This window comes from Etheostoma cragini, chromosome 2 (assembly GCF_013103735.1).
Source record: "Etheostoma cragini isolate CJK2018 chromosome 2, CSU_Ecrag_1.0, whole genome shotgun sequence".
In the NCBI taxonomy this organism is placed as follows: domain Eukaryota; kingdom Metazoa; phylum Chordata; class Actinopteri; order Perciformes; family Percidae; genus Etheostoma; species Etheostoma cragini.
The window spans coordinates 28,053,410-28,078,276 of NC_048408.1; the positions used below are offsets into that span (position 1 = coordinate 28,053,410).

General features: G+C 40.4%; 1 protein-coding gene across 24 annotated transcripts in view; it reads right to left on the reverse strand.

The window, feature by feature from the left end:
• The window catches only part of cacna1ab (calcium channel, voltage-dependent, P/Q type, alpha 1A subunit, b), a 140,766-nt gene that overhangs the window by 26,051 nt on the left and 89,848 nt on the right, over window positions 1–24,867 (reverse strand). For 15 of the 24 annotated variants that reach the window (XM_034900456.1, XM_034900498.1, XM_034900471.1 and 12 more), the window contains 15 exons: window positions 21,497–21,508; window positions 18,799–18,898; window positions 17,625–17,785; window positions 16,766–16,903; window positions 15,707–15,908; window positions 14,918–15,082; window positions 14,377–14,487; window positions 13,762–13,845; window positions 11,230–11,235; window positions 8,919–9,035; window positions 8,607–8,672; window positions 7,932–8,029; window positions 7,186–7,336; window positions 6,401–6,528; window positions 5,671–5,767 (listed from right to left, as the gene is read on the reverse strand). In XM_034900456.1, coding sequence (XP_034756347.1) covers window positions 5,671–5,767; window positions 6,401–6,528; window positions 7,186–7,336; window positions 7,932–8,029; window positions 8,607–8,672; window positions 8,919–9,035; window positions 11,230–11,235; window positions 13,762–13,845; window positions 14,377–14,487; window positions 14,918–15,082; window positions 15,707–15,908; window positions 16,766–16,903; window positions 17,625–17,785; window positions 18,799–18,898; window positions 21,497–21,508 — 1,636 coding nt within the window. Of the gene's footprint in view, window positions 1–2,007; window positions 2,105–5,670; window positions 5,768–6,400; window positions 6,529–7,185; window positions 7,337–7,931; window positions 8,030–8,606; window positions 8,673–8,918; window positions 9,036–11,229; window positions 11,236–13,761; window positions 13,846–14,376; window positions 14,488–14,917; window positions 15,083–15,706; window positions 15,909–16,765; window positions 16,904–17,624; window positions 17,786–18,798; window positions 18,899–21,496; window positions 21,509–24,867 lie in introns of all 24 variants that reach the window. The other 9 variants (XM_034900548.1, XM_034900541.1, XM_034900619.1 and 6 more) reach the window with 6 other exon arrangements.

Sequence of the window (24,867 nt, forward strand, 5' to 3'; positions counted from 1 at the left end):
TTCCTGTAGAGGCAGAAGGACAGAAGAATGGCAAAAAGAGAGAAAATTGACAGGTAGGAAGCAACCAGAGAAAATAACAAGATTTAGTAAAAGATGAAGAGGAGAGCAAAACAGGAGAAAAAGACAGATAAAGGAGAGACAAAGTAAGAAAAGGAGAAAAACTAGAAATAGACAGTGAATAGGGTACTGACACCCAGATTCAATGAAGGTTTAGCACAAGGGAGAGTTTGCTATATTTGATCAAAGTCATTCTGTTTACAGAATAGTTCAGTGTGGTTATGATTATTACACAAGTAACATCACAAGCTAGTTAGGCAAGTAATGAGAGAGTATGTAATCCCAATACCTCTTTGGTCCTGACCAAAATCTGTCTATAACACCAAGCATGTTCAAATGTCATGTCAATGTTTATTTTTATCAAAGGAAGGCACTGAAAAATATGGGTGCGAATATGTTTCTTTAGATCGATTAGCTTTACAAGTGTTGCACAGGATATTTGCCTTTGTGGGGCTACTCTTCAGAGCTTCTTGGCACCACAAATGTGACCAGAAAAACTATGGAAACTATAGCATTACATCATCTTTTCAATACAATTTTGGCGAATCTGGATATCAATGACAAAGGGAATGAAAGAGAGGATAGACAGAGTAGAGCTCTGCTGAGGTGTGGAGAAAGAGTAGACAACAAGACAACGAGGCAGCGGATGCTGAAATGCTCAACCCCAATCTTTACACTGGTGGTCTAAGGGACAAAGAGAACTCAAAGACGCTGACGTTTCCGTGGGTGTCAAAAAGCATCTTGAGAAAAAAAAAAAAAAGACTAGAAGGGCCAGAACTTTTCCTACTCATTTCAATTTGCATGATTTATATTTGTATGGGTACAGTGTGGATTTGGCACAGTAATGTGGGCATGTTTATGCGAGCACTATAGTGCCATCCACAGGAATAAGAGACGCAGAGAACCGAAGACAGACACCCTTGCCGGTCCTTCTGTACCCGCATCGTAAGCAAATATTTGCACTTTAGGTATTGTTTGTCCATGGGCCTATAAACTAGGGATTTTCAAATGAACAAATTATTTACGTTTCTTATCGTTGAACAACACAATGTGTACATCCTTTATATACATGTGCTCACTAAGAATATTAGTAATGACCACAAGCATTTGGTCGTCCTGGGGTTCTTGCCATCATTTATACTGAAGTAGTAAACAAAAATGTACTTCAAATAAACATACCTATGACACATATTGAGAATATGTGGCCCGAAAAAAATGTTTTATGTATACATTTTGTATAATTTGTTTTTGCATTTGTCTCAACAATGGTGTAAAGACGTGAGTATTGTGAAATATTGTGAAATATTTCATTTCCGTATACTGCAAGATCAGTCTGGTAAAATATGAAGACATAACTTTAAAAATTGAGGTAGAAATAAATAATTTAAAAAAATTCTAAAATTCCTTCATTTGTAATGGAAAAGTGGAATTGTTTGTCAGATCTGTGCTCTATATATCTTAGCTGTTCTGACTGGATTGTGGTGAGTGCGTGCGTCCGTGCAGGTGGCAGAAGGACTGGCAAAGCCTCCTCCGTTCCCTTACTCCTGCGGCCTGGCGGGAGGAAATAAAAGAAAGAGGACTGACTACCACTCCACTGTCACTTCACTTCACTGCACGACAAAAGCCCATCCCTCCATCCCCGCGGTCGGAGAGAGAGAAGAGAGGACAGCGCTTACCACCACTACAACCACCACTAACAGACAATGAGGAGAACACCGCTGGGAGGGAGGAAGGGAGGGAGGTGGAGGAGAGGGGGAGAGGTGGAAAAGGAAGAAGGGGACGTGGGCGGTTTGAGCAGATGAGAGAGGAGAGGTTTTCCTCCCCAGCGATGGGGAGGTTTAAAGACGGAGATGGGAGGGGAATAGGAGGTGAAGAAGAAAAGGGAGGGAGAGAAGGAGGTGGAGGTGGTGGCCGAGGGGGGCGGAGGGGTAAGGTGGGGGGCGAGTCTACCTTATAGGCGACCCGGGCGGGACACCTCTTCCCGAGGCCTAGCGGCGGACACATGTGTCTTAGCATCTGATACATGTCTTTGTAACTGATCCGGCCGCTGGGGTGGCCACAAACACAAACACAAACACACACACACACACACACACACAACCCATGCATTCAAACAACCGCAAGTAAACACACACACACACACACACACACACAGACGGACGACGTGAAAACGAAATAAAGAAAATGAATGAGGGGTAGGGAGAGGGGGGACAATGGGGAGAGGACGCAGACGCACGGAGTAGTGTTTGGAGGAGGAAGACATGAGGAGAAAAAGGAAAGAAACCGACAAAGGAAAGGAAGAGGGGAGGGGAAACAAATACACAGAGGTTATTGTTTTGATCGCTGTGGATATGTGGTTGCTGTGGTGACCGAAAGAGAGAAAGAAAGAGAAAGAGAGAGAACGAGGGAGTGTGTTAAGAGGCTTCTAGTCTGGTTTCTCATAAAGTAGGGGAGAGGAAGGAAGGGAGGGCGGGAGAAAGGTAAGGGAAGGAGGGGAGAATTGGATGTTATTTAGTTTAGTTAGTTGTTGTTAAGATACCGTTCTATGCGAGGTGAAAAGGGGATTTGGGATTTTTTTTGGGGGTCTTTGCCCTCTTTCGCCACTCGGATAGAACTGGCAGTGGGGCTTCTAGCAGGCAAAGAAAAGCACCGCTGCAGAGATCGAAGTGAGTCACAATGACAAGTCAATGCAGTCTGTTGCGGAGGTTGCGTGTCCACCGGGGAACCTTTGTGCCGCCAGATGTTCATGGGAGCCCTCCCCGATGATGACAGGAAGGGTTGGGACACCCCAACGGTGCTAAGAGCTAGGCCTTGGCCATTAGAAGGTCACTTCACCCACATCACTATATGTGTCATCACTTACCTCTTGCAAGCCATGCAGATAGTTTCAGGTTCTGGTGTCCAGGGTGCCCTGTTACTCAGAATAGAGCTCAACAGTGACCGCCCCCTTCTTTAACTGCTCTGGTTCCGGTGATTTTCCCCGTTCAATATCTCCATTGACATTTCATTAAATGCTTATATAAAGAGTTTTAAGCCTAACTTAAACAGTTTAAAAGCAGCAAAAAAGGCAAACGTTTAAGACAATATACAGAAAGCATCATAGACTTTGATGGTTGCAGTTTGCTAGCCGTTCGCGGGTGCATTAAACATTTCAATGGTTAACAGCAAGTTCCAGTAGTATTACTCCATAAGATGGCAAAAAAGACATGTTTTCTTAAGACATTTTGGAGAGACTTCAACTGAAGCATAAACCTTTGTTTCACAACCTCATAGCTCCTAATCTGTCCACCTTGGATGGCTTAGACATTATAAATAGATATTTTGTCATTCTCACAACACAGGAAGATGAGGAGAACTAAATACTTTAAATCCTAATGGAGAAAAATGTATAGGATTTTTACTTCTGGAACCACAGTTGAGCTCAATAACTCATGGTCCTCACTGGTAATAGAGTCAATGGGACTACAGCCCTACTTTAATCATGCGAGCTCAAAGACAAAGTGCAAAGTGATAAATTATCCATGCGCAGCAGCAATTTTGGTTCATGTAGGTGATGAAGGGGGATATAAATCAAAGGGGGCGGAGATTAATAAACATACTGTCAGCCAGTCACATTACTGGTCTTATAGGTCTAAAACAGCTCAGCCAATCACAGTGCGGTATGACCATTAGTTCGACAAATATAATCATATTGTTGTCTGGATGGTGCAGAATGTGATGGTGCAATGTGAACACACAAATCTGTGGCCAGCAGCAGATGGTGTGGGTATTTTAACAGTTAGCACAACGACAAAGAAAATTAATAATTATAAAAAGTAGGCCTATGTGTTTGCATATTACTCAATGTAATTGCTTTATTAATTGTACAGTATTACTCCTCCGAGGCCCTGAAGCTTTTATACATTTGTTTTACTATCAATTGAATGGTTGCTCCTACTTATGTGTTTATTATGTGGAAAAATAAATAATAGAAACATCAAAGCAGCTCAGTTTAACCATGAACGAGATAGCCTCCCGCAGTAAATACTACAATATAAATACTCGGAACAGACCCAGTGTTTCAAAACTGAAACTGTGTGCATGGCTAGGCATCACCAGTGGTACGTTGTAAATATGTTGTATATGATTTGGGTGAAGTGACCCTTTAACCATTTCTTATGTCTAAGCCAAAGAATGCAGAACCTTAAAAAGATCTTGACAGTAAGCAAACACAGACGGCATGACCAGTGTTCCTCCCACAAGCATCTGTCGACACAGGAAGTTATTAAGAGGTACCTGGTGGACACAACCACAACCTTTTTTATGTCCAGAGTCCCTGCCCCAAACCACACACACACCCTGCCCCTTTTCCTTCTTTCCCCATACACCAGAGCCACAAACAGAGCAGGTTTGGCCATATTACAATAGTATTTCAGGTAGCAGTGAATAGAAGCTGTTACCATGAGGCCTGTTACAGTCTCCACTCAAGGTGTGCCAACACAAACATGTGGGTTACACAAGCTCTCTGCTTACATAACAAACTCCCACACGGGAAGTAATGTCAACATCATCTAGGATTGGGGTATTTACCATAAAAATGGACAAAGAGAAAGAAACGTGTGGTTTTATTGTACACAAAAGAGTACCTTGATCAGTTTTGTACATATTTCAATGTGCAATGAGCCCCCTGCGCATTTCCCTTTGCATTGTTGTGTGCATTCTTTATGAAGAGCTTGTAACAGGCCTAACGCTTGTTTTGATTCCTTGAATCTTTAAAGCCTCTGTAGGATTTTAAAAGTTTGACTTTCGGTACACATAGTGGCTTTAAAATATATATAAAAATGAAATGTGACAGGCTGCTTAGCACAGTGGTTCACAAACATGTGCCACAGAGGCACAATAATCTGCAGTTTATCATTAGCTGATATCAGCTGCTTTAATTTGTGGATTTTTCTGTGTGGGTGATGATAATCAAAGCCTGTAGACCATGGAGCCTTGATGACACATGGCTGAAAAACACAGGCTTAGCTAACAGCTACAAAGGTTAGGTATTCAGACCAAGCCCTCTCTGCATAAGCCTCTGTACTAAAGTTACCCCACCTCCCTCACCCAAACCCCATCTCAAACAAGAACAATGCACATTGCTTGACCACTTTCTGCCCAGGCAAAATTAGACAGCAAGCAGAAATAAAAGACAATGGCTGACTGGAGTCAGGACTCTAGTGTTTACATCATACTAAACATATTAGTGTCATTTCCCCAGCGTTCAGTCAGAAGACAATAGCGAGTGCAGTGCACTACCTCATGCTCCACACACCGCTATCGGTGTGTGTGTGTGTGAGTGTGTACAAGAGTGTGTGTGTGTGTGCATTTCTGCATTGTCCCAAACATTCTCATTGTCATGTCAGAATGCATATACAACAGAAACCCCCCAAAATGATCCAATGGTGAAATGAGATTAAAACAACAGAATAATGCAAACCCAAACAGAAAGATCAAACCAAATGAAATTAAAAAAAAAAGTTGAAGTAGGAAAGAATTTGTTTTAAAAGTGATAAAGAGCGACATTCATTCCAGTCTCTTAAAGGCGAGCAGGTTGCGTTTAAGTTTGTGCTTTAGGGGTTTGGTCCAAACCTTGCAGGCCACCCTATGTGGGCATTTCTTGCCAAGGCCCAGAGGAGGGGAGATAACTCGCAATAAACTGTACATATCCTTATAATGTATGCGCCCGCTGCAAGAAAAATACAAGGAGGGAAGGTTAGGTGAGGGAGTACACAGAATACAGAGAGAGAGAAAAAAAAACAGAGATGATAGAGAAGATGAAAAAGGATAGGGAGAAGAGGAGAGAGCATTTATTTACACTGAGAAAAAGAGGTGTAGGACACCTTTCTATCATACATGCCCACACACTCATTACAGAGGGCTGAGGAGGAAGTGGAGAGAATCACATTCAACTCAACTGTGCACCAATTGTGCAGTTGATGAAGAAGGCAGAAAGGTTCAAAGAGAAACAAAGAAAGAGAGGACAGGGAGAAAGCTGGAAAACTCTTTGCTCAGGCTGGGCAGCTTTAACTGATCCACTGTTAAATGCTACAGTATCACCACATGATGTAGATCCTGTTCCACCATAACACTTCTTGAATGAGATCATATCTTCCTCGTTTTGGAACAGGAGAGAAAGTCAAGGGTTAAGAGTTCCTTTACATTCAGCATAGGTGTGTAGACATATATAATGTTTGCTAACTTATTTTCATGTTACACATCTGTCTATGACAGTTTGCTATTTCCTTTGCTATTTCATTATGTATTGTGTGTGACTTCTACAGCGTGTGTGTGTGTATGAGTGTGTGTGCGTGCCACTCACCAGGCTGCAGGGTCGTACTCGGCCCATATCCTTACATACTCGTCCAGGTGATGCGGCCCCAGGATAGAGGAGTCTCTGGTTAGGTACTCAAAGTTGTCCATGATGACAGCCACGAACAGATTCAGCATCTGGAACAAGGATGAAGTAAACAAACTAATTTTCCTCGTTAAGGTTTAATAATCAAACACTCCTGGATTCTAGATGTAAGACATACATTAAATTGGGTTTGGAGAATTGGTTTTGGCACTTGCGTTACTTTAAAGCTGGAATGCGGACATTTAGTCCCCCTCTCTGGCAGTGAGAGTAACTACAACAACCCTGTTGATGTGCGCTTATGACATATGTCTGCAGGTGACCTCGCATCTCCTTCGTCCAAAGGGGCGCTCTCTTCATCTTCATTCAATCATTTCTTAATTTCTTTTTTAATTTATTCCTTCCTCTGAATGCTGAGTTTCTTTCTATTTGGAGCATTCACTCTGGACATTTTGCTTCTTAGGATTTTTCACCATAGTCCTTGACTGCAGCGTATGTTCATTGACATGTAAAAGTTCCATAGTCCAACTTTAATGTTGACAAAAGTCTGTTTTGAAACAAACTGAGAAATCCTAGATGACTGATATGCCAAGGAAAATGAAGTAAAACCGAGCAAAGAGGGATTATTGAGAAATATATGATAATATTCACTTTAGTTTTTCATGAACACCCTTGAAGAGAAGAGAAGTAAATGGATTAAAGTTTGGTTTTTTTTAAGTTAAAGGTACATTCTGTGAGTTTTTTTTGCCCACCAGGAAGGAGCAGAGGAAGATGAAGGAGACAAAGTAGGTGTAGGCAAAGGTGCTGCCACATTCAGGTTCTGTGTTCCCTGAGGCCGGGTCGCATTCCTTCCCACCCAGGCAAGCCAACATGATGTCATGCCAGGCTTCGCCCGTAGCGCTCCTGCACAAAGGAAAACACACAGCAAATCATTAACGAGTGAGCACACATAAGAAAGCGTTTCATTGATAGTAATGTGCGAGAGGCATCTAGTCAAACAGGCAGAGTACGCTGCTTTGGCCCAGCTATGGGAGCATGAGAATTCATGAGAAAGAAGATACATTGATAAATTCCATAAATCATGGAAATTGAATCTACAGACAAGAAGTGATGTAATCACAACAATAAGTACAGTGCCATTGTTTTTTTAAATTATATTTTAAGATCCTTTACACCAGTATGCAAGCAGGAATGAATACACATACATTTACGCACACACACACACACGCACACACACACACACACACACACACACACACACACACACACACACACACGAAAAAATACAATAGATCTTTGAGACTGTGACATGCAGTTGGAGTTGAACATGTTAACATAAAGTAGCAGTTGACAGTGTGCAATGGCAATAAATGAAGGATCCCAGATGAAAAACTTCTCCTCATGGGGGTTCAATTTGTTTCACGTTTTTAGAGAAAGGAGGCTTGTTCTAACATACTAATATAGCCTACATGTGTAAAAGAGAGGCTAAAAGACTCACCTGAACAGCAGCATTAGAGCCATGATGAAGGTCCTGAAGTTATTGTGTTCGTTGATGGCACTCTCTCTCTCGTCATCTAGCGCCAAATTCCCAAACAACTAAATTCATAAAGAGAAAGAAAGCAACCACAAAAAGAAAAATGACTGTATATTCTTTAGTCTGATGATGAAGTTGAAATAATGCAGTAACAAGAAGAGCTGTGGTGTTGATTTTAAAATGCTGCATATGCATGTGTATTTGATTTGAAGTATTTGACTCAATCCCGGTAATTATATATCATTGTGAGCTACTTACTTGCATAGATCTATGTCTATACTTCCGAGGCCAAAATTTTACTTTTCCTCCACAGCTATATACACATTTATTTGACAGCATTATTATCTTGCTGAGTCAGAGTTTACATACAAAACCTGCATAAAACAGTTTTTGGTGCATATTTTACAATGTAAACCATTCAGTAGTGTATAAAAGCTTCTAATTGCCAAATCTTATATTACAAATCTATATTGCAAATAGCCAAATCTGTATGTATATGTAGGTAAAGGACGTGATTATTTCTTCAATCGCTGGATTTCATATGCTTTTCACACATGTGCAGAGAACAGTTTTGACTCTAAAAAGTCCAAAAACAACATATGAAATTGAATATTCAAATTTGTAGATAGCGGTACTCACCTGCATGCCGATGATGGCATAGATGAAAAAGAGCATGGCAATGAGCAGGCACACGTATGGCAGAGCCTACCAGAGAAGATGAAGAGAGAGGACAGATTTGTAATGGTTGTTACGTGTATTGATGCTATATGTACATTTTAGTATAGGGTATATGTATTCAGTGTAGGACTGACTTGACTATGGGATTAGAGAGAAACAGGAGAATAGTAGAAAAAATGAAAATGTGAACAACAAAGCGAGTTAAAATCAAGATTGCTTCTTTATCGGACAACACAACATACATAACAAGTGTATCTGTTAACGATAGAGTACCTTAAAGGACTGGACGAAGGTCCACAGCAGGATGCGGATGGTCTCTCCCTGTCTCAGCAGCTTGATGAGTCGAGCTGCTCTGAACAGCCTCAGGAAGCTCAGGTTGATGAAGTTATTCTACATCGCAGAGGGAGAACACGGTCAGTTTCACCAAACTCTCGACGCATGCACAACCTCCCTCTACCAAACACAAAAAACTAAAAGCAACAGTGGAAGAAAGAGAGGTCAAAGAGAAAAGAGAAAGAGAGAGGGGGGGGGGGGTCAAACACAATCAAAACAAAACCAGTTGCAAACATAACGGTTCTGAGTAGATACAAGTATAAACAGGAGAAAGACAGAGAGAAGGTCAAAAGACAAAGAAAAGACGAAAGGAGGAAAAAAAGAGGAAATAAGGAAAATCATAATTCAAAGAGGCTAAAGGTCATCATCCAATCTGGTACAGCAGAATGCTTTTTTTTTTTTTTAAAGAACCAAATGCACTGATCTCTGGGGGGCAAGCAGGCCACACAAGATGGAGCACAGTGCACTGTGCCTGTCAACCACGCACACCCACACATACACACAGACGCACCCCCCACACACGCGCACACATCTACGGTCCAAAGAGCGTGGCTGTGACACCAAATTTTTTCAAATAATTGGGGAGTTTTCTTTACAAAATCAGCCTGAATCTGGTGTCTCATCTCCAGAGAACAGCAGCCATTGTGTATTACATAAGAGGTGGATCAACTTTGTGCCTTTTCATACTTGGGTTGAAGCTTGGAGGTTTGTTCTCTTTGGTCCGAGAGTTTTTTATGTTTGGAAAAGTGTTGTTCTGGTCTTTGGTTCGCTTTGAGCATGCTCTGGAGCCTGCGAATGTTATTGCCCATGTGCAATTTTAGAGATCTACATGACACATTAACGTCATCCCTCACTGGGTGCAATAGGAATACTGAAATTAGGAGAAAAGAAAATACTATACAAATGGTTAAAACCATTCGTACATTTTTTGTGTCTTGATTCAAGGTGTTGCCGGATTATGACATGGCACACACTCAAACATGACTTGCTTTGTGACTAAGGAACTAGCATAAACATCATGAAGGATATGCGTATATAACGCTTGCTAAAAACCTCAACTCGACGTCCAGTAGGTGATGATTATGTTGTTGAAGATATCTGTCTTAAAACAATACCAAGGGTGTAAGAGTGACTCTTGTGTGTAAAAACATCCTGCAGTGATGTCTCGCGCTGCTCAATGACCGAAGAAACAAACAAATCGAGTTTCTAGACCAAGTGTGAAAATGCCATCAAAAACTGCAGCGCTACGGTCTCGACATGAACTCAGCCCAATGACTTGCTGATGTTGCTTGTCTTTCTTAACAGCGTCACAGAGAGAATATTGTAACGTACAACAGCCAAACTCCATGGTGAAGCCCTGGCATTTTGTGGTTGACAGGCATGGTGGGAAGAGGAGCATGAAGAGGGAGAGGAGGGAGAGGAAGGACTAGCGAGCAGCCTCAGTGCAGGCATGGTTTGGCATGTCAGCATACTTTTTGAGGAAAAGGACCGGCCTACATGCAGACCAGTAGGGGCCAGTGGGGCCGAGCACATCCTAAGCTCTGATTCACACATTCACTTATTTAGTTGCATTAAGAGTGTGGGAATTAAATTTTTTACTTTACATCAGATTTAAGATAAAAATGAGCCAAGTACCGGTAAATACTAGCAGCTAATGTTGTCATGATAACACAAATGTGCATACATCCATACTTTTGCAAAGAGTATGAATTACTAACTTGTTGCAGTTTTATTAAATGCAATCTTTGCTATCATCTGCACTACCCTGCACAGATGCCTTGAGTAGCAATGCAGTCAACTACATCTTGTCGCAGATCCAAGTCTACCTAATTTTTTTGCCAGGAGAACAGAAAATATTTGCAACATTAGCCGGCCCTGTTCTTTATCACCATTCCACCTGGATGGAAAATTGGCTAAACGTTGGAGATTTTGGTTACGAATAAAGCCCAGTGAATTAAGGCCAGTGACCGGGAAGCCTTCGCTTTCCCTGTGTACAGATCAGAGTAATAAAGCAGTAACCTACACATGTTTTTTCAGGGAATTGAATGTGGATGTAAGTAAGTGTAAATAATTAACCTCTCTATGTCATCAGATACAGAGTTTAAAAAGTCATCATCCAGGAAGCACATGCACTAGTGTCAAGGATAAGACTGGGCATGAGGGAAGGGGAGTGGGTGACTTGGGGGAGGGGGGGTATGCATGACCAATGAGGATGCAGCAGAAAGCTTTGAGAGATAAATTACAAACCAACCAGATTCTACATGTGCCAAGATGTAGAAAGATGAATTGGGAGGGAGTTTTATTTTTTAGTTTTATTGGTAAGTTGTAGTACATTGTGAGTGGGTGAGAGACATTTTTGTGGGGAAGGGATGGGTTGGTCGTGTGTTTTATTGGGCAAGGGCATGGGGCACACCATCATCATCATTATCATCATCATCATCATCATCATCATCACAGCACCACCACCACATGTCATGGCGCAGCACGGATGGAGAACACGATGAAGGATTTCATAGTGCATTTTGATTGGATGGATTTTATCAGAGGAGGAGGAAGTGGGAGGGGCGTAGGTCGCCAACAAAGTAGAGAGGTTTAAAGAAAGCATGTAAAGAGATAGAAGAGGAAGACGGAATCATTATGGGTGTCATTGATAAAGACAGTGAAACACACTTTCAAGTCAACGACAAAAGTGAATGCTAGTGATTTGAGACACAGCGTGTTCCGCCCCTCTTTGATGCCAGCTCTATCAGTAAACAATGTAGCGCTTTCTCATTCGGTTAGCTTTAGCATTAGGTAGTAACAAAATTGTTTGACTGTGCTCGAGACCAAGAGCTTGGCTTGATAGGTAAATGTTTGCATAGACCTAAGTGTGAAGAGGCTTCTTTTCTCCTCATTTGATTTGTCGACGATCTTTACACCGTTAGTCAGTGGAACAAAAGGAAAAAGGGACTGGTCCTGTTAGGTAGATTTTAGTTTAATTTTGGGGAAAGAATAGTCCCACAAACTGTAACAAGAAGCTTAGTTAACCTGAAGTTAAAGCAGGTGTTGGGCTTTGCCCACAAGGTAACTATGCAACCAAGCCACCTGCCACTTGTGATTGCTAGCCAATACTAACACTAGCTTTTACTTGATGTAAAAGGACCAGATGTGCTGCTGCAAGCTGACAGAGAATCAATCGGTTGCCTGATATGATTTGTTCACTGTGGAAAACACCACTGATGTCAATTAATGTCTCTTCAGACAGCTAAGATGTCAATTGAGCACATCCAACATGGCCAGAGGATGTCTTTAAATCATCTGAAAACACTCTTGTTTTGCAGTAATGACCACACTTACGCCTAATCAAGTAAGTGGGAATGAGAAGAAGTCTTTAGTAAACGTCAGAGAGGTTTTGTAAAGTATTAACGAAAACCAGACACAAAATCCAAATCGCTGTTTGGTTTAAGGTGAAAACCAATACAGTAACTGGACAACAGAGAGGGGCGGAAATTGTTCAAATTTTGACTATTATAAATCTAATTTACCTTATGTATAAACATATTAAGCTCAAATGTATAGAATAAAACATACTAATACACATACAAACAAAAAAATCCCAGTTAAAAGTGAGATAAATGTGAGTGTACGTCAGCACATAAAGACACAGTCAATGATTGGTACAAATTTAACCTCAGACATCATACTCTGCATGTCTCTCCTCCAGCTGCACTTACAGATACTACATGGGCTGTCATTTGAATGGGGACTTTATAATTATTTGACGTTGAAGGAATGCTGCACACTATTCCAGAACTAGGCTATTAAGTTCTGTCAGAGGCTTTGCTCCAAAAAGACATATTTGAAGGATTTGAGATGAAAATATAGTCAAAAAAGAATAAAGAAAGTACCAGATAACTGCTATTAAAGATTGAAAGAGTGAAACCTTCCATAGACTAACGTACACAGATCGTATATACACAAATAGACGAACTGGCAAGCTACAACTAGCTAATGTCAGTCTCTCTCATAATTATTTTGGCATGAGGAATACGTCTGCCTGTATCATTTACAGTCTGACAGACAGCTGTAACAGACAAGGAAACAAAAATGTACAACAGATATTAGTTAAAAATATAGTTTTTTGGTACTCATTGACATTCTTGGCAAGAGTTAGATTAGAAGATCAACACCACTCTCATGTCTGTACGATAAATATTGTTAGCAAAGCTTAGCATTAATGACTGGAAACAGTGAGCCAGGCTCTGTCCAAAGGTAACAAAATCCACCAATAAGCTCCTTCTTTATCTTCATCACGTTTAATCCAAAGTGTAAAAATGATGTGTTGTGGTTTGTGTGGGACCTTAATCATTCTTAAGTGCAACTTTATAGTCTTCCTTAGCATTAAACATATTTTGCTTTTAAAATAATGTTAATGGCGGTCTCTAGGCTTCTCCAAATAATTCATAAATAAAATACAAACCATGATATTGGGTGAAATTTCTGCTAAAGGATTTCAATAGGTTAGCAGCATTTTGAGGGTTTTGAGCAAAAAATAACTACACAGTGGATCACCTTATGACTCCAACAGAAGGGCAGTTAAGATTACAACAACAATTACATTAGGGGACTCCTCTAAATTAATTCAACATGTGTATTTACGTTTAAAGAACCCAGATCTTTCAAAAGACTGGTTTAGATATTTTTCCTTTGAGTCCAACGAAGCCGTTTCACGTGACAAATCATCAACTAGTATTCGCCTGCAACCATCAAATGAAGTGTCATCCAAACACTCCACAGCACTTACCCCTAGTTCTGTCACTAATATGTCAGTGATGCTTCCAAGGACGGAGACAAAGTCAAAAATGTTCCAGGCATCTCTGAAGAAATTCTGTTGGGAAAGAGAGAACAGTGAGATAGTGGAAGACGTTGGCCCAATGAGAAGACGGTGAAGGCATCCTCCTGGCAATGCAGGCAGCAGGGGTAAGGGGCATAGCCCAGGCCAATGGTGGTGTTGTTCCAGATGGAGACAGGCTTGCAGGAGGCTGATAGCGTGACTGCTGTGAGACACAGTATGCTCTGGGGTTTTTTCAGGGACAGGAAGAACATGCTCTAGATCTGTCTTCCAAAACAACCCGCTTTATAAATTAATAATAGGATAAAACACTGTAGCAACCTAGATAAGCAATGAGTGTGTGTGTGTGTGCCCAGATAGCTCAGTTAGCAGAGCAGGCGCCCATATATAGAGGTTTACTCCTCAACTTCAACCTGCGGCCCTTTGCTGCATGTCATTCCCCCTCTCTTTCATGTCTTCAGCTGTCCTATCAAGTAGAAGCTTAAAAATGACCAAAAATATTCTTGAAAATAATAATAGTAATAATAATGATACATACATTTGTGTGTGAGTGTGTGTGTGCATTACCAGAGGGCCGAAAGCGATGACCTTGAGGACTGATTCCATGAAGAAGAAGGTGGTAAACACGATGTTGAGGTTCTTCAGGACCTCATCGTATGTTTCTGATGCACCGTCAAACTAGAGACAAGGGGGAAAAAATGGTGGAAAAAGATAAGAACAGTAAAAGTAGGAATCTAAATGCAAGTAAATGCAAAACTGTATCTAAGACAAAAGAAAAAAATAGTGCAAGTTAGGATATATCTTTGGGGAATTCTAAAGGTCTAAACTGAAAAAGTATGAAGGGAAATTTCACAGTTCACAAGGTGTTTTCACTGTTGATTAATTTAACTTTTTCACGGTATTTTAAGTTCAATAAATGCAAAATTTCCCCAAAAGTCTTACTCGTGTTAAATAATCGTAATAAAAAATCTATGTGATAACGATTTATTTCCATAATCGAGCAGCCCTAGTTAAAGTCAAAGCTTTCCCTTTGATCACACCTACTCTGGAATACCTTTGCTATGCTGAAATGTACATCACAATTCCACACTGGGAGACAGACGTGTACCTTCATCATGAGGACAATGGTGTTGAGCGCAATCAGAGCCATGATGCTGTACTCGAAGGGCGGAGACACCACAAACTGCCACATGCGATACTGGAAGCTCAGTTTATTCTTGGGCATGTGGCGAGTCAAAGGCCTGGCATTGATGGCGAAATCTATACAGGCTCTCTGTGAGGGGAAAAGGGGAGGAGATAGGAGGAAAGGGTTACAGCTACAGTACTTTTAACTCTTTAAATAAAAAAAGAAAGAAAGACTTGACACACAGATGTGGTATCCCAAAGGGATCACTGTCACACTTATTCTGGGACTCTCCAGTATGTAATGCCAGACAAATATTTCGCAGGAGTGTAATCTGGCTATTCTTGGTTGCTCTGACAGTACGGAGGTCCTTCCTCCCAAACAGAAGGCAAGCATTAAAGCAGGCAATGTTGCATCCAAAATGTTTTGAAATCCTTTATATGGCAAAGATTGAAAGATTTGGTTTGACAAAAGGAATTCACTAACATAATGCTCGATAAGACCTAAATGTCTGATGTGAGTGTTTGCTGCTGTGCTACGCTGTTAATCTGAGCACACTTTGATCTTGCACTCTGATACTTTGGCAGCCCTCCACCTGTGTGTGTGTGTGTGTGTTTTATTTTTTTTGTCTGTTTTCTTGCTTTTTTTCTTGCTGTCTTGTCTAATTTAATATGTGAGCGTTATGGTAAAAATCTAAAATAAAGACAAAAACAATAAATAAATGACTTGACACGAGATATCTAAAACGTTCAGAGACTCTGCACATCTCCTAACCTCGTTCTTTTCTAAACTGTAGTCCTCCATCATCTTATCCCCCTGTTCCTGGAAGGTGATGATGATGAGAGCCACAAAGATGTTTACGAAGAAGAAGGGGAAGACAACGAAGTACACCACGTAAAAGATGGACATTTCCATCCTATAACCCGGGCTAGGGCCCTGATTCTCATAGGTGGAGTCCACCGAGTGCTTTAACACCCTGGGAGAGAAAGAGAGAAAAGAAATAACTAAATAACTAAAATGAGTTATGGGTTCAGGGAAGCTTAAACATGTGCATTAGTATTTTGTGTGTTTTCAGATAAAGGTATCTGCGTTTTTATTTGAATATAAAATAGCAAAACATGACATTCCAATCAAATCTGAAAAAAGGGGATGTGTTCATTACGTACTGTACATATTGGTTTCATTCATGTATGACATAATTTAAATACTCTTTACCACTAAATGTGTAGAAATTCCCAAATAATAACAACTGGTTATAGGAAATAGGCCATTAATCCACACCATGTTTGTTTCAGCTTTGAATTTATGGTTTAAATGTATCTCTTTGACTAGATATTTCTAGATATTAAAAACATGAACATGGCTGGAAAAACCCAACTACTGTGAATTACTTTATTTAGTATTTTATATAAACATCAAGACCTTTTAGGTTATAGCGGTTGTTAAAAATTTGATTGTTTTTATGTTGCTTATATTACATGATTAATACATGTAAAAGCAAAAACTGATACACACTTTACAATATAGTTACATATATATATATATATATATATATATATATATATATATATATATATATATATATATATATATATATATATATATATATATATATATATATATATATAATGCAGCCCCAGTAAAGGCAAGTCAGGAGTAGGATCTCTAACTGGAAAGTGTATTATGAACAACTTTAAAGATACCAGCCTGTTGGCAGACTCATTGCGAGCAGTTTGTGTTTCTTACTGCGGGATATATGGTACTCTATATGCGTGTAAATGTGTGTGTGTGTGTTTGTGTGTGTGTGTGTGTGTGTGAGTGTATTCCACTTACTGCGGCCACCCCTCTCCAGTGGAGACAGTGAAGAGGGTGAGGAGGGCCCAAGCCACGTTGTCGTAGTGGAAATCGTACTTCTTCCACTCCCGCTTCTGAGCTTTAACCTCATCTCTATCATACACCAAGTACTCGCCCCTGAAGGAACAAACACATGGTTCATTATTAAAACACAACATAAGTATCAACCAGTAAAACAGCCACAAATAGAAATGTAGAAAAGCACCAGGACTACCATACATCTTACATTTCTAATCTTGGGTTATATTTGACATTATGAGAAGTTAGGGTTAGTCAAGCCTTTAGAATGAATGTTTCTCATTGAATAACAGATCATTTTTTTCACCAAACTCCTCAAGGTGGCAGCATCTGCACAACTGATACAACTGATCAAGTGACTAAGTTTTATTTTTTATTCTCACTAATAGAAGTCCATGCTGTGTTTACTTGCTAGCAAAGTGCAAAGTATCCGTGACACTAGGATAATGGATAATTATAGTATTTTGAGAATAGCATACTGAACTGCATGTACCACAGGTGCAAAACAATACAAAAGTAAATACAATACTATGTATACAACAATGTATCTTAATAAATTATAAGATTTTGATACAGACTGTGTAAATCAGATAAAAGATGAAAAACGCTTATTCTTGATACATAACGCCTTGTAAAAAACAACTACTGGCTGAAAATGAGTATTCTTTGCACTGCATGAAAAACACTCTCATGCTAAATTAATTGTAGTCTTTTTAAAACTGGACAAATTATTTGAAGTAAACATGTTTCAGAACCAATAAGATGGAGTTATGTATTGCACATTGTGTGTTTTGAGTGATGTTTGTGTTTCTGAAACAACCTGCAGTCACGCTCAAACTCTTTGGATTCGTCCGTGCAGAAGAAGAATCGGCCTTTAAAGAGCTGCACGGCCACCACAGCGAAGATGAACATGAAGAGCATGTACACAATCAAGATGTTCAGCACATTCTTCAGAGAGTTGACCACACAGTCAAACACAGCCTGCAAGGCAGAGATGGAGACATTAGGAAGACCACTACAGCTGACTCAGCAGTTTGACTCTGACAGAAACTCTAATGAATGTGTGTGACGGACAGTTTGGGGAAAAAGTTGACTGTTCACTTTGAATTGGCTAACCTGTAGGTTTGTTTGCCCTGTTGGACATAATTTCAGCAATGCCGCCACATTTTGGGATCTCAGAAATGACTTTGGTGACTGCATTGTTAGTGCAGTAAATAAATAATTGACAAAAGCCATAAAAAAACACCAGTTTTCACTAACACAAGTATTGAGAAATAAAAGAGTGAATGTGTCATTATTCCAATTACTAAAAAAAACTGTTGCACACAGTTTTTCACAGATACACTGTAAGCTGTGTCCCACTTAAGGGTCTGCATCTTTTAAGGAATTCAATGAATTGTGAATGAATTCTTGCATAAGAAGGCTTTACTTATGTGCCAAATTCAGAAGAGCCATTGAAATGAGCATGGGAACACATTCCCAGCCTGAGCATGTCACAAGGGAAGGCTTGGACAGGTGCCTTGGGCCTTTGTTACGGATACACAAAGTCACCTTTAGCGTCTAGCCGTTTGGTGCCTATGCTGTGTTTATGTTTTGACGCTCTGGGTCGGGACGGAAGATTAACTGACATGTGGCACAAGCACAGGACAGTTAGGATAAGGAAAAGATCGTGGATGGGGTTACAAAATGAACGTTTTAGTGACACGTGGGACAAGAACGAGACACAAACCCTGGTCTCCTAGGTGAAAGTCCTGCATTGTTTCCATCCACGACCCCAACGTACCTCGCTAGTTGCTACTGTTGTCACCCTTAATACTATGTCACTATCCAACGCTTAGAGCCACTGACCAAGCGTCTGTATTTGACCAGTTGGGAATTAGAACGAGTCAAAATGAGACATGCCTTGTTCATCTGATATGACTTATTATATAAACATCATCTTCACATATGCAGGCACTGAGGGGAGGTACACCAACAGACCTGCTGATCCCTACCTTCAGCTTGGGGAGTCGTTTGATGGTCTTCAGAGGACGCAGCACCCTCAACACACGAAGGGACTTGATCGTACTGATGTCTTTGCCCTTGCTGCTGCCCCTAGAGGTCAACCATGGAACAACAACAATGTCAGAGGAGAATAAAGGAGCAGGGTGGAAGAATGAAGAGACGGAGCGATCGTAAAGGGCTCTCACCGCACCCTCTAATATCATGAAGTTGAGTTTATCTTAAACATAACCTCTATAGTAACAATCTTAGTAAAAGCAAAAACATGATATGAAACTTGCATTAGTCTTGTATACAAAAGAGTGCACAGCATCAGTGTGCACTATCAAGGCTCTTACAGTGTCTCCTCCATCCGAAAAAAAGAAACATTTAAGTGCACGTCAGACATGAAACCAGTGGGAGAGAAAGCGATCAGTTCCCTGACCGTTTGGTTTCATGGACATCAAGAAGCAGCATCATCATCATTTGTTATAATCTCCACCATGATACAATAGACATTCCCTCATTCCATAGCGACAGGCATCTCCCGGTAGAGTGCCCAGCCAAACCTCTTTCTTTCTTTTTCTGTGAAACGCGCTGTTCGGTTCTTCGCACAAATGGGAGTTTTAGATGTGGAAGGATGGCTAGGATTATGCTGATATAATCCAGATTTGGGAAACACTAAATGAACTAATGTTTCACATAGCTTCCTTTTGTTCAAATTCAGATTATTGATAATGATTTTGTATTTTTCATCGGGTCAGGACAGCAACCTGAATCGAAGGGAACGAGCACAGGAAACGGAGGCTATGTGAGACTCTTGGGACATGTGATGTCGCCTGCAGAACACAACATCACATATCATTACACAGACAAACACGTTGCACTATTGGCGTCAAACAAGCCATTAAAAAGTGACCGGAGGAAACGGTTTAGAGGCGAAAGACAAACTCCGTCGGTCGTGTGTTTTAATGCGCTTGTGAACCCCTTAACTGAACATTGTGCTTATGATTTGTGTGCCCATAAACCAATACCAGTGAGGAAATATTGTGGTGTCAAGGGAATAAATAGCCGAGTTGATCTTTACAGTAAGTGGATGGCCCATTTGAAAAACAAAAACAAGGCAGGGGATGCCTGGATGCCTGCCAAGCATGAGCAGAAGAGAGGTATTCCATCAAGGCTCGCTCTTTAACTATGAACTCAGTTCCCGTGGCAGAAAACGTAAGACAATTCAATTCAAGACTAATTGATTAAGTCTGAGCCTTGGAAGTTATATGTGTATGCTTGTGTGCTTGTGTGTGTGTGTGTGTCTGTGTGTGTATGTAAGAGTAAGACTCAATCAATAATCAATAGGCCGTTCTCCTTTGAAGTTGAGTAAGATCGAGGTCTCTATCAGAGCAGCTTCGGAGTATTAGAGTAAAGCCCAGTAAGGCCAAAGGTGTTAGGAATTAAAATATACCTGAGCACGCACACGCACACACACAAACACAAACACACCAGCATAATGATAAAGGCAACAGCACTTTGAGTCTCACAACTAATGTGTGAGTATTCTTTGTGCACTGCATTCTGTTTTAGCACCCTTAACAGATTTTAACAGATTTGAACTGAAATGGGGTGTTCATTAAATGGTAAAATTGAGATGTTACTCCACATAAAATTTATGTTTTGAGAATTAAACTCACTCAACTCAAACAACTGTGGGATTAGAAGGCGGCTGTATAAGGCTTCTATTATCTCGTCCTTCACTGTTGAAAGCTTAGATTTGTGTCTAAAATGGTTGCCAACAGTGGTGGCTTTCATGGTGGAAAAATGTCCACAGAAACTGTAAAACTGTGACCCCAGCACGCTGCATTATAATCCTGGAGCTGTTTATCCACATGATCAACATGTCCCAAAAGACTGATGCACCAAATGCCCGTCTCAATACTCAAGCACCGACAACACTGTTGCATAACACACGGCATTGGCCAATCAAATATGTACAATTGTACATTTTAGTAGATTACTTTACAAAGTGGCCGGTGCAATTCTTCTGTTTACCTTGCAATTCTCAAGACAGAGGATTAAGAGATTGCTGATGTTGTAAATTTCCAAAGTTGTAAATTCCTTTCTCACTGATGTATTACCTCCGCCAAGGAGGTTATGTTTTTGGTTGGTGTGTTTGTTTGTGTCAGCAGTATTACAGACAAAAACAACCGGCCAGATTTTCATGAAACTTTGTGTGAAGGTTGTGGGCCAGGAAGAACCCACGAGACAAGGAGCGGACCTGAATCACGGGGTGGATCAATATTATTATTAATATTATTGTTAATTTTTTACTGAAAATGATAGCTGAACTTCCAGAATTGTATTTCATCTTCTCACTAGTACATGTAGAAACACACCCAAACTAATGCAAGCCATTGCATTTTTTTTCTTTTTTTAAGTAGAACTATTTTTGATCAGAATGAGACTTGAGACTCAGGGCAGTTTTCCTGACCATCCTGCACAGATGATTGACAGCATAATTCATGAGAATGGGAATAAAACTGTGTAGTAGCCTGGCATGTTATTCAGGTGGAGATGAATAAAACACGCTACGATACGGCGAGAATGAGTACGGGCGACCAGAAGAACAAAGAAAGAAAGAGAGAGAAGCCATTTTGATCCGGTGGTGGAGAGCAGGGGACACAGCGGAGGAGGATGAGGAGGACAGAGGAAGAACTTTACCGGGTGCTAGTCCTGTTGAGTTTCACCGAAGGTGGAGACAGCGAGAGTCAGTGACAGCAACAGAAAGAAAGACAGAGACAGAAAACAGATAGAAAGACAGGCACACACACACACACACACAGACACACACAGACAAACATAGATAGAGAAAGATTGACAAAGACAGACACAAAACAAGAGAGAGGAATTGGTAGAAACAGGGAAAAAAACATCCATATGAGAGACAGACAAAGAAGGAAAGAGAGCAAGATGGCCACACCTACTTAGAAAGCCCCAACCCACTGACCACCCATACTCTACACACACATCAGCCCCTCTCATTCAACCTCTTCCTCCCACAACCCACACCCGTCTCCTGTCTCTATGGCGACTGGATGGAATGTCTACATACCTAGATTTGTCAGTAGATATGTGAGACCTACTGCTGTTTTGTAGAGTATACATTGAACAGTTTCCTTCTCATTGCACATGATAGCAGCTAAGAGTTTTTCAGTTGAGTTATTTACCGGCATCCTGTTAAATCATTACATGGATTTCTCTTAATCTTCAGTTAAATAAATTTATATATGAATGGATTTTATGCATCTTTATTTGCTTTATAAGACCAAGAAGTTGCCAAACAGCATTGCTACGATCACAACCACGGGAACTTATTAACCAAATGTGAAGCTGCAAATCCTTGTGACACAAAATTCCGTTTGATTCCATAGTTATATCTAACAAAGCTCACAATAGATGAGATCACCTAGCTAGATAAAATCTTAATTATCTGCAGATTTGATCAGAAATGAAACCATATTGATCAATTGAAAGAGAGACTATTAGCCACCCAAAGGAGTAATTGACAGCATTTTTATATCATTTCACATCGTTGTGTCTAATTAAAAAATTTACTAAAATTTTGGGACATGGAAAATATCGTTGATAGGGGCTGTTCAAAAATGGCTCACTATAATTATGATATGATAATAAATCATACAGATATTACTCTTAAATTGCATAATTATTGTTAAATACATTTTTTGTGTGTTCAATTTAAACATCAACAAAAATGTTTACATACTGTAAGCACTGGAAGATTTTATACCATAGCATAAGTTTAAGATATACATGTGCCATTCCAATATTTACATACACACACCATTTAAAATACCAGGTAACTCTTAAAATAATTGATATAATCTGAAAATGTTTATCATATACTATAATATATATAACATGTAATTCTCAACTTCTGTGGGTCAGGACCCTGGCTGAGACTCTAAATGTGGAAACCCTCCTTAGCTCCTGGCTGTCTTCTACTTTGGCCTGCTGTGCTACCAGCTCTATGAAGAATTACCTTCATGGTTGGAAGAGGAAACTCAATTGCTGCATCCATTTACACCGATTCTTATCTTATCACACCATAATGATCAATTAGACCGGGCCTACAGCACAAATTGCCCTCATTAGATCTGAAATCATCTACTGGGATTTTATCAAAGCTCTTTTGCATGCACATCTGCACAGGGGAAGAAAAAGACGTTAAAATCTTTACAAGTGGCCGGTTCCAGGTTCTCTTGACATGTTAGAGCACACAGGCATACACTCAGGAAAGCCATCACGAGTGGAAATTCAAGAAACCAGGATTTGTGTGTATTGTCCCATACACGCACACCGTCTTTAGAAAGAAAAAGGCATTCTCACGGAGTACTGCGACTGCATGCAGTTCTCAGTCACAGTTTCATTTAGCATTTATTTGGAGAATGAAGGGTGCCAGAAGCGCAATTGTTTTGTTTGAAACCCATAAAAATATGAAACCATTGCACTCCACCATGCTAAAACTCTTCTCTGTGCAATGGTTCGGCAAGTACCTGCTTTGAAACAATGTCATGCGTCAAAGTGAAATTTCAAAGGTGTGTGGGAAGAGTTGGCCCCTGAAGCAGAACTGTACTGTAACGCAGCCCTGGAGCAGATGGTAAGAGCAAGGAGGCAAAGGAGGAGAGATGGTGGAGAGGGAAGTAGGGTGGAGAGAAGAGGAAAAGATGAGGGGGCAAAGATGGGAGAGCATCCTGAAAGGGAATGGAAAGGGCGATTAAGAAAGTGGGAGGGAGGAAGGGGAGGAGTGAAGGGGACCAGCGAAGAAGAGGAGGACGTATCCTTATTTTGGCAAGGTCATGCTGTGGAGGGTGCAGCAGTGGAGTGATTTGTAACTTGTTTTGCTGTTGTTGTTTTGTGCTGCTTGTGATATTTAACTTTGATTGAACAATTTCACTTTTTGCTGTTTGTGGAGTTCATGATCTGTCCACCATCATTGTGTGTCTTTCTGGAAACCCGTGCCCACTGCCGCTCTAGTGCTTTTAATGTGTCATTTAACTTGTGGAAAATCACATTTATGGTAAAAAAATAAATAAATATGATTTCCTTGAATGTCATTGTATTCTTGTTTGCAGTTATTGGTACTGGTGCTATTGGCAGATCTGATACAGTAACAGTAAAGACTCACTTCAACACAGGTGAGAAATGTTTAACCAAAGTAATATATCACTTTAAATACATACCCCCTGTCTCCTGAAAGTTTCACCTTAAACAACTTGCGTGTGCACCTTCCCCATCCTGCTTGCTGCTTGATTTACATTTGCTGCTCTTGGTTTCCTTGAACCCTATTCACTCTGCATTCAGACTGTGAGCAACAACATTGTTTTAATACTGTCCAATACAGAGATGGGAAGTAACGAAGTACAAATACTTCGTTACTGTACTCAAGTAGATTTTTCTGATATTTCTACTTTACTTTACTATTTTTTTTTATGGCGACTTTTTACTTCTACTCCTTACATTTTTACACAAATATCGGTACTTTCTACTCCTTACAGTTTACAAAATTGGCTCGTTACTTTAGTTTTAACAAGAGGTTGTCATGTCGGAAAATAGCGCAGACAAGCGCCACACACCGCGAGCGGGTGCGTGCGCCACACGGAGAAAAAAGTGAGAGAAATGAAAAGGAGACAAGCTGTCCGAAGGATAATCAGCTGAGATTGTGTGTCTGCCTCTTTGAGAACTGTAAGTCGTATAACTCATGTTGTCAGTTCACTTAAGCCCGTCATTGGTCTATAGTTCTTCACATTTAAAGTAAGTTAGCTGGTGGTTTTGGTGTGGTCTTCACCTGTTAGCTAGGTTGCACGTTGGTTTAATGAAGCATCAACAATTTCACCAGCTTTATTCGCATGAGTGTTAATGAGTTTTTTTTTACCGAACTTCAGATACTGTAGTTCCGTTGACAAGTGGATGGAAACTTAGCTAGAGAGAAGTCTCCTGGGGCCAAGTTGGACACCAGAATCAGCTTTAATCCAGCCCTAATTCTCAACTTTCACATCATTTCACTGGGGTTA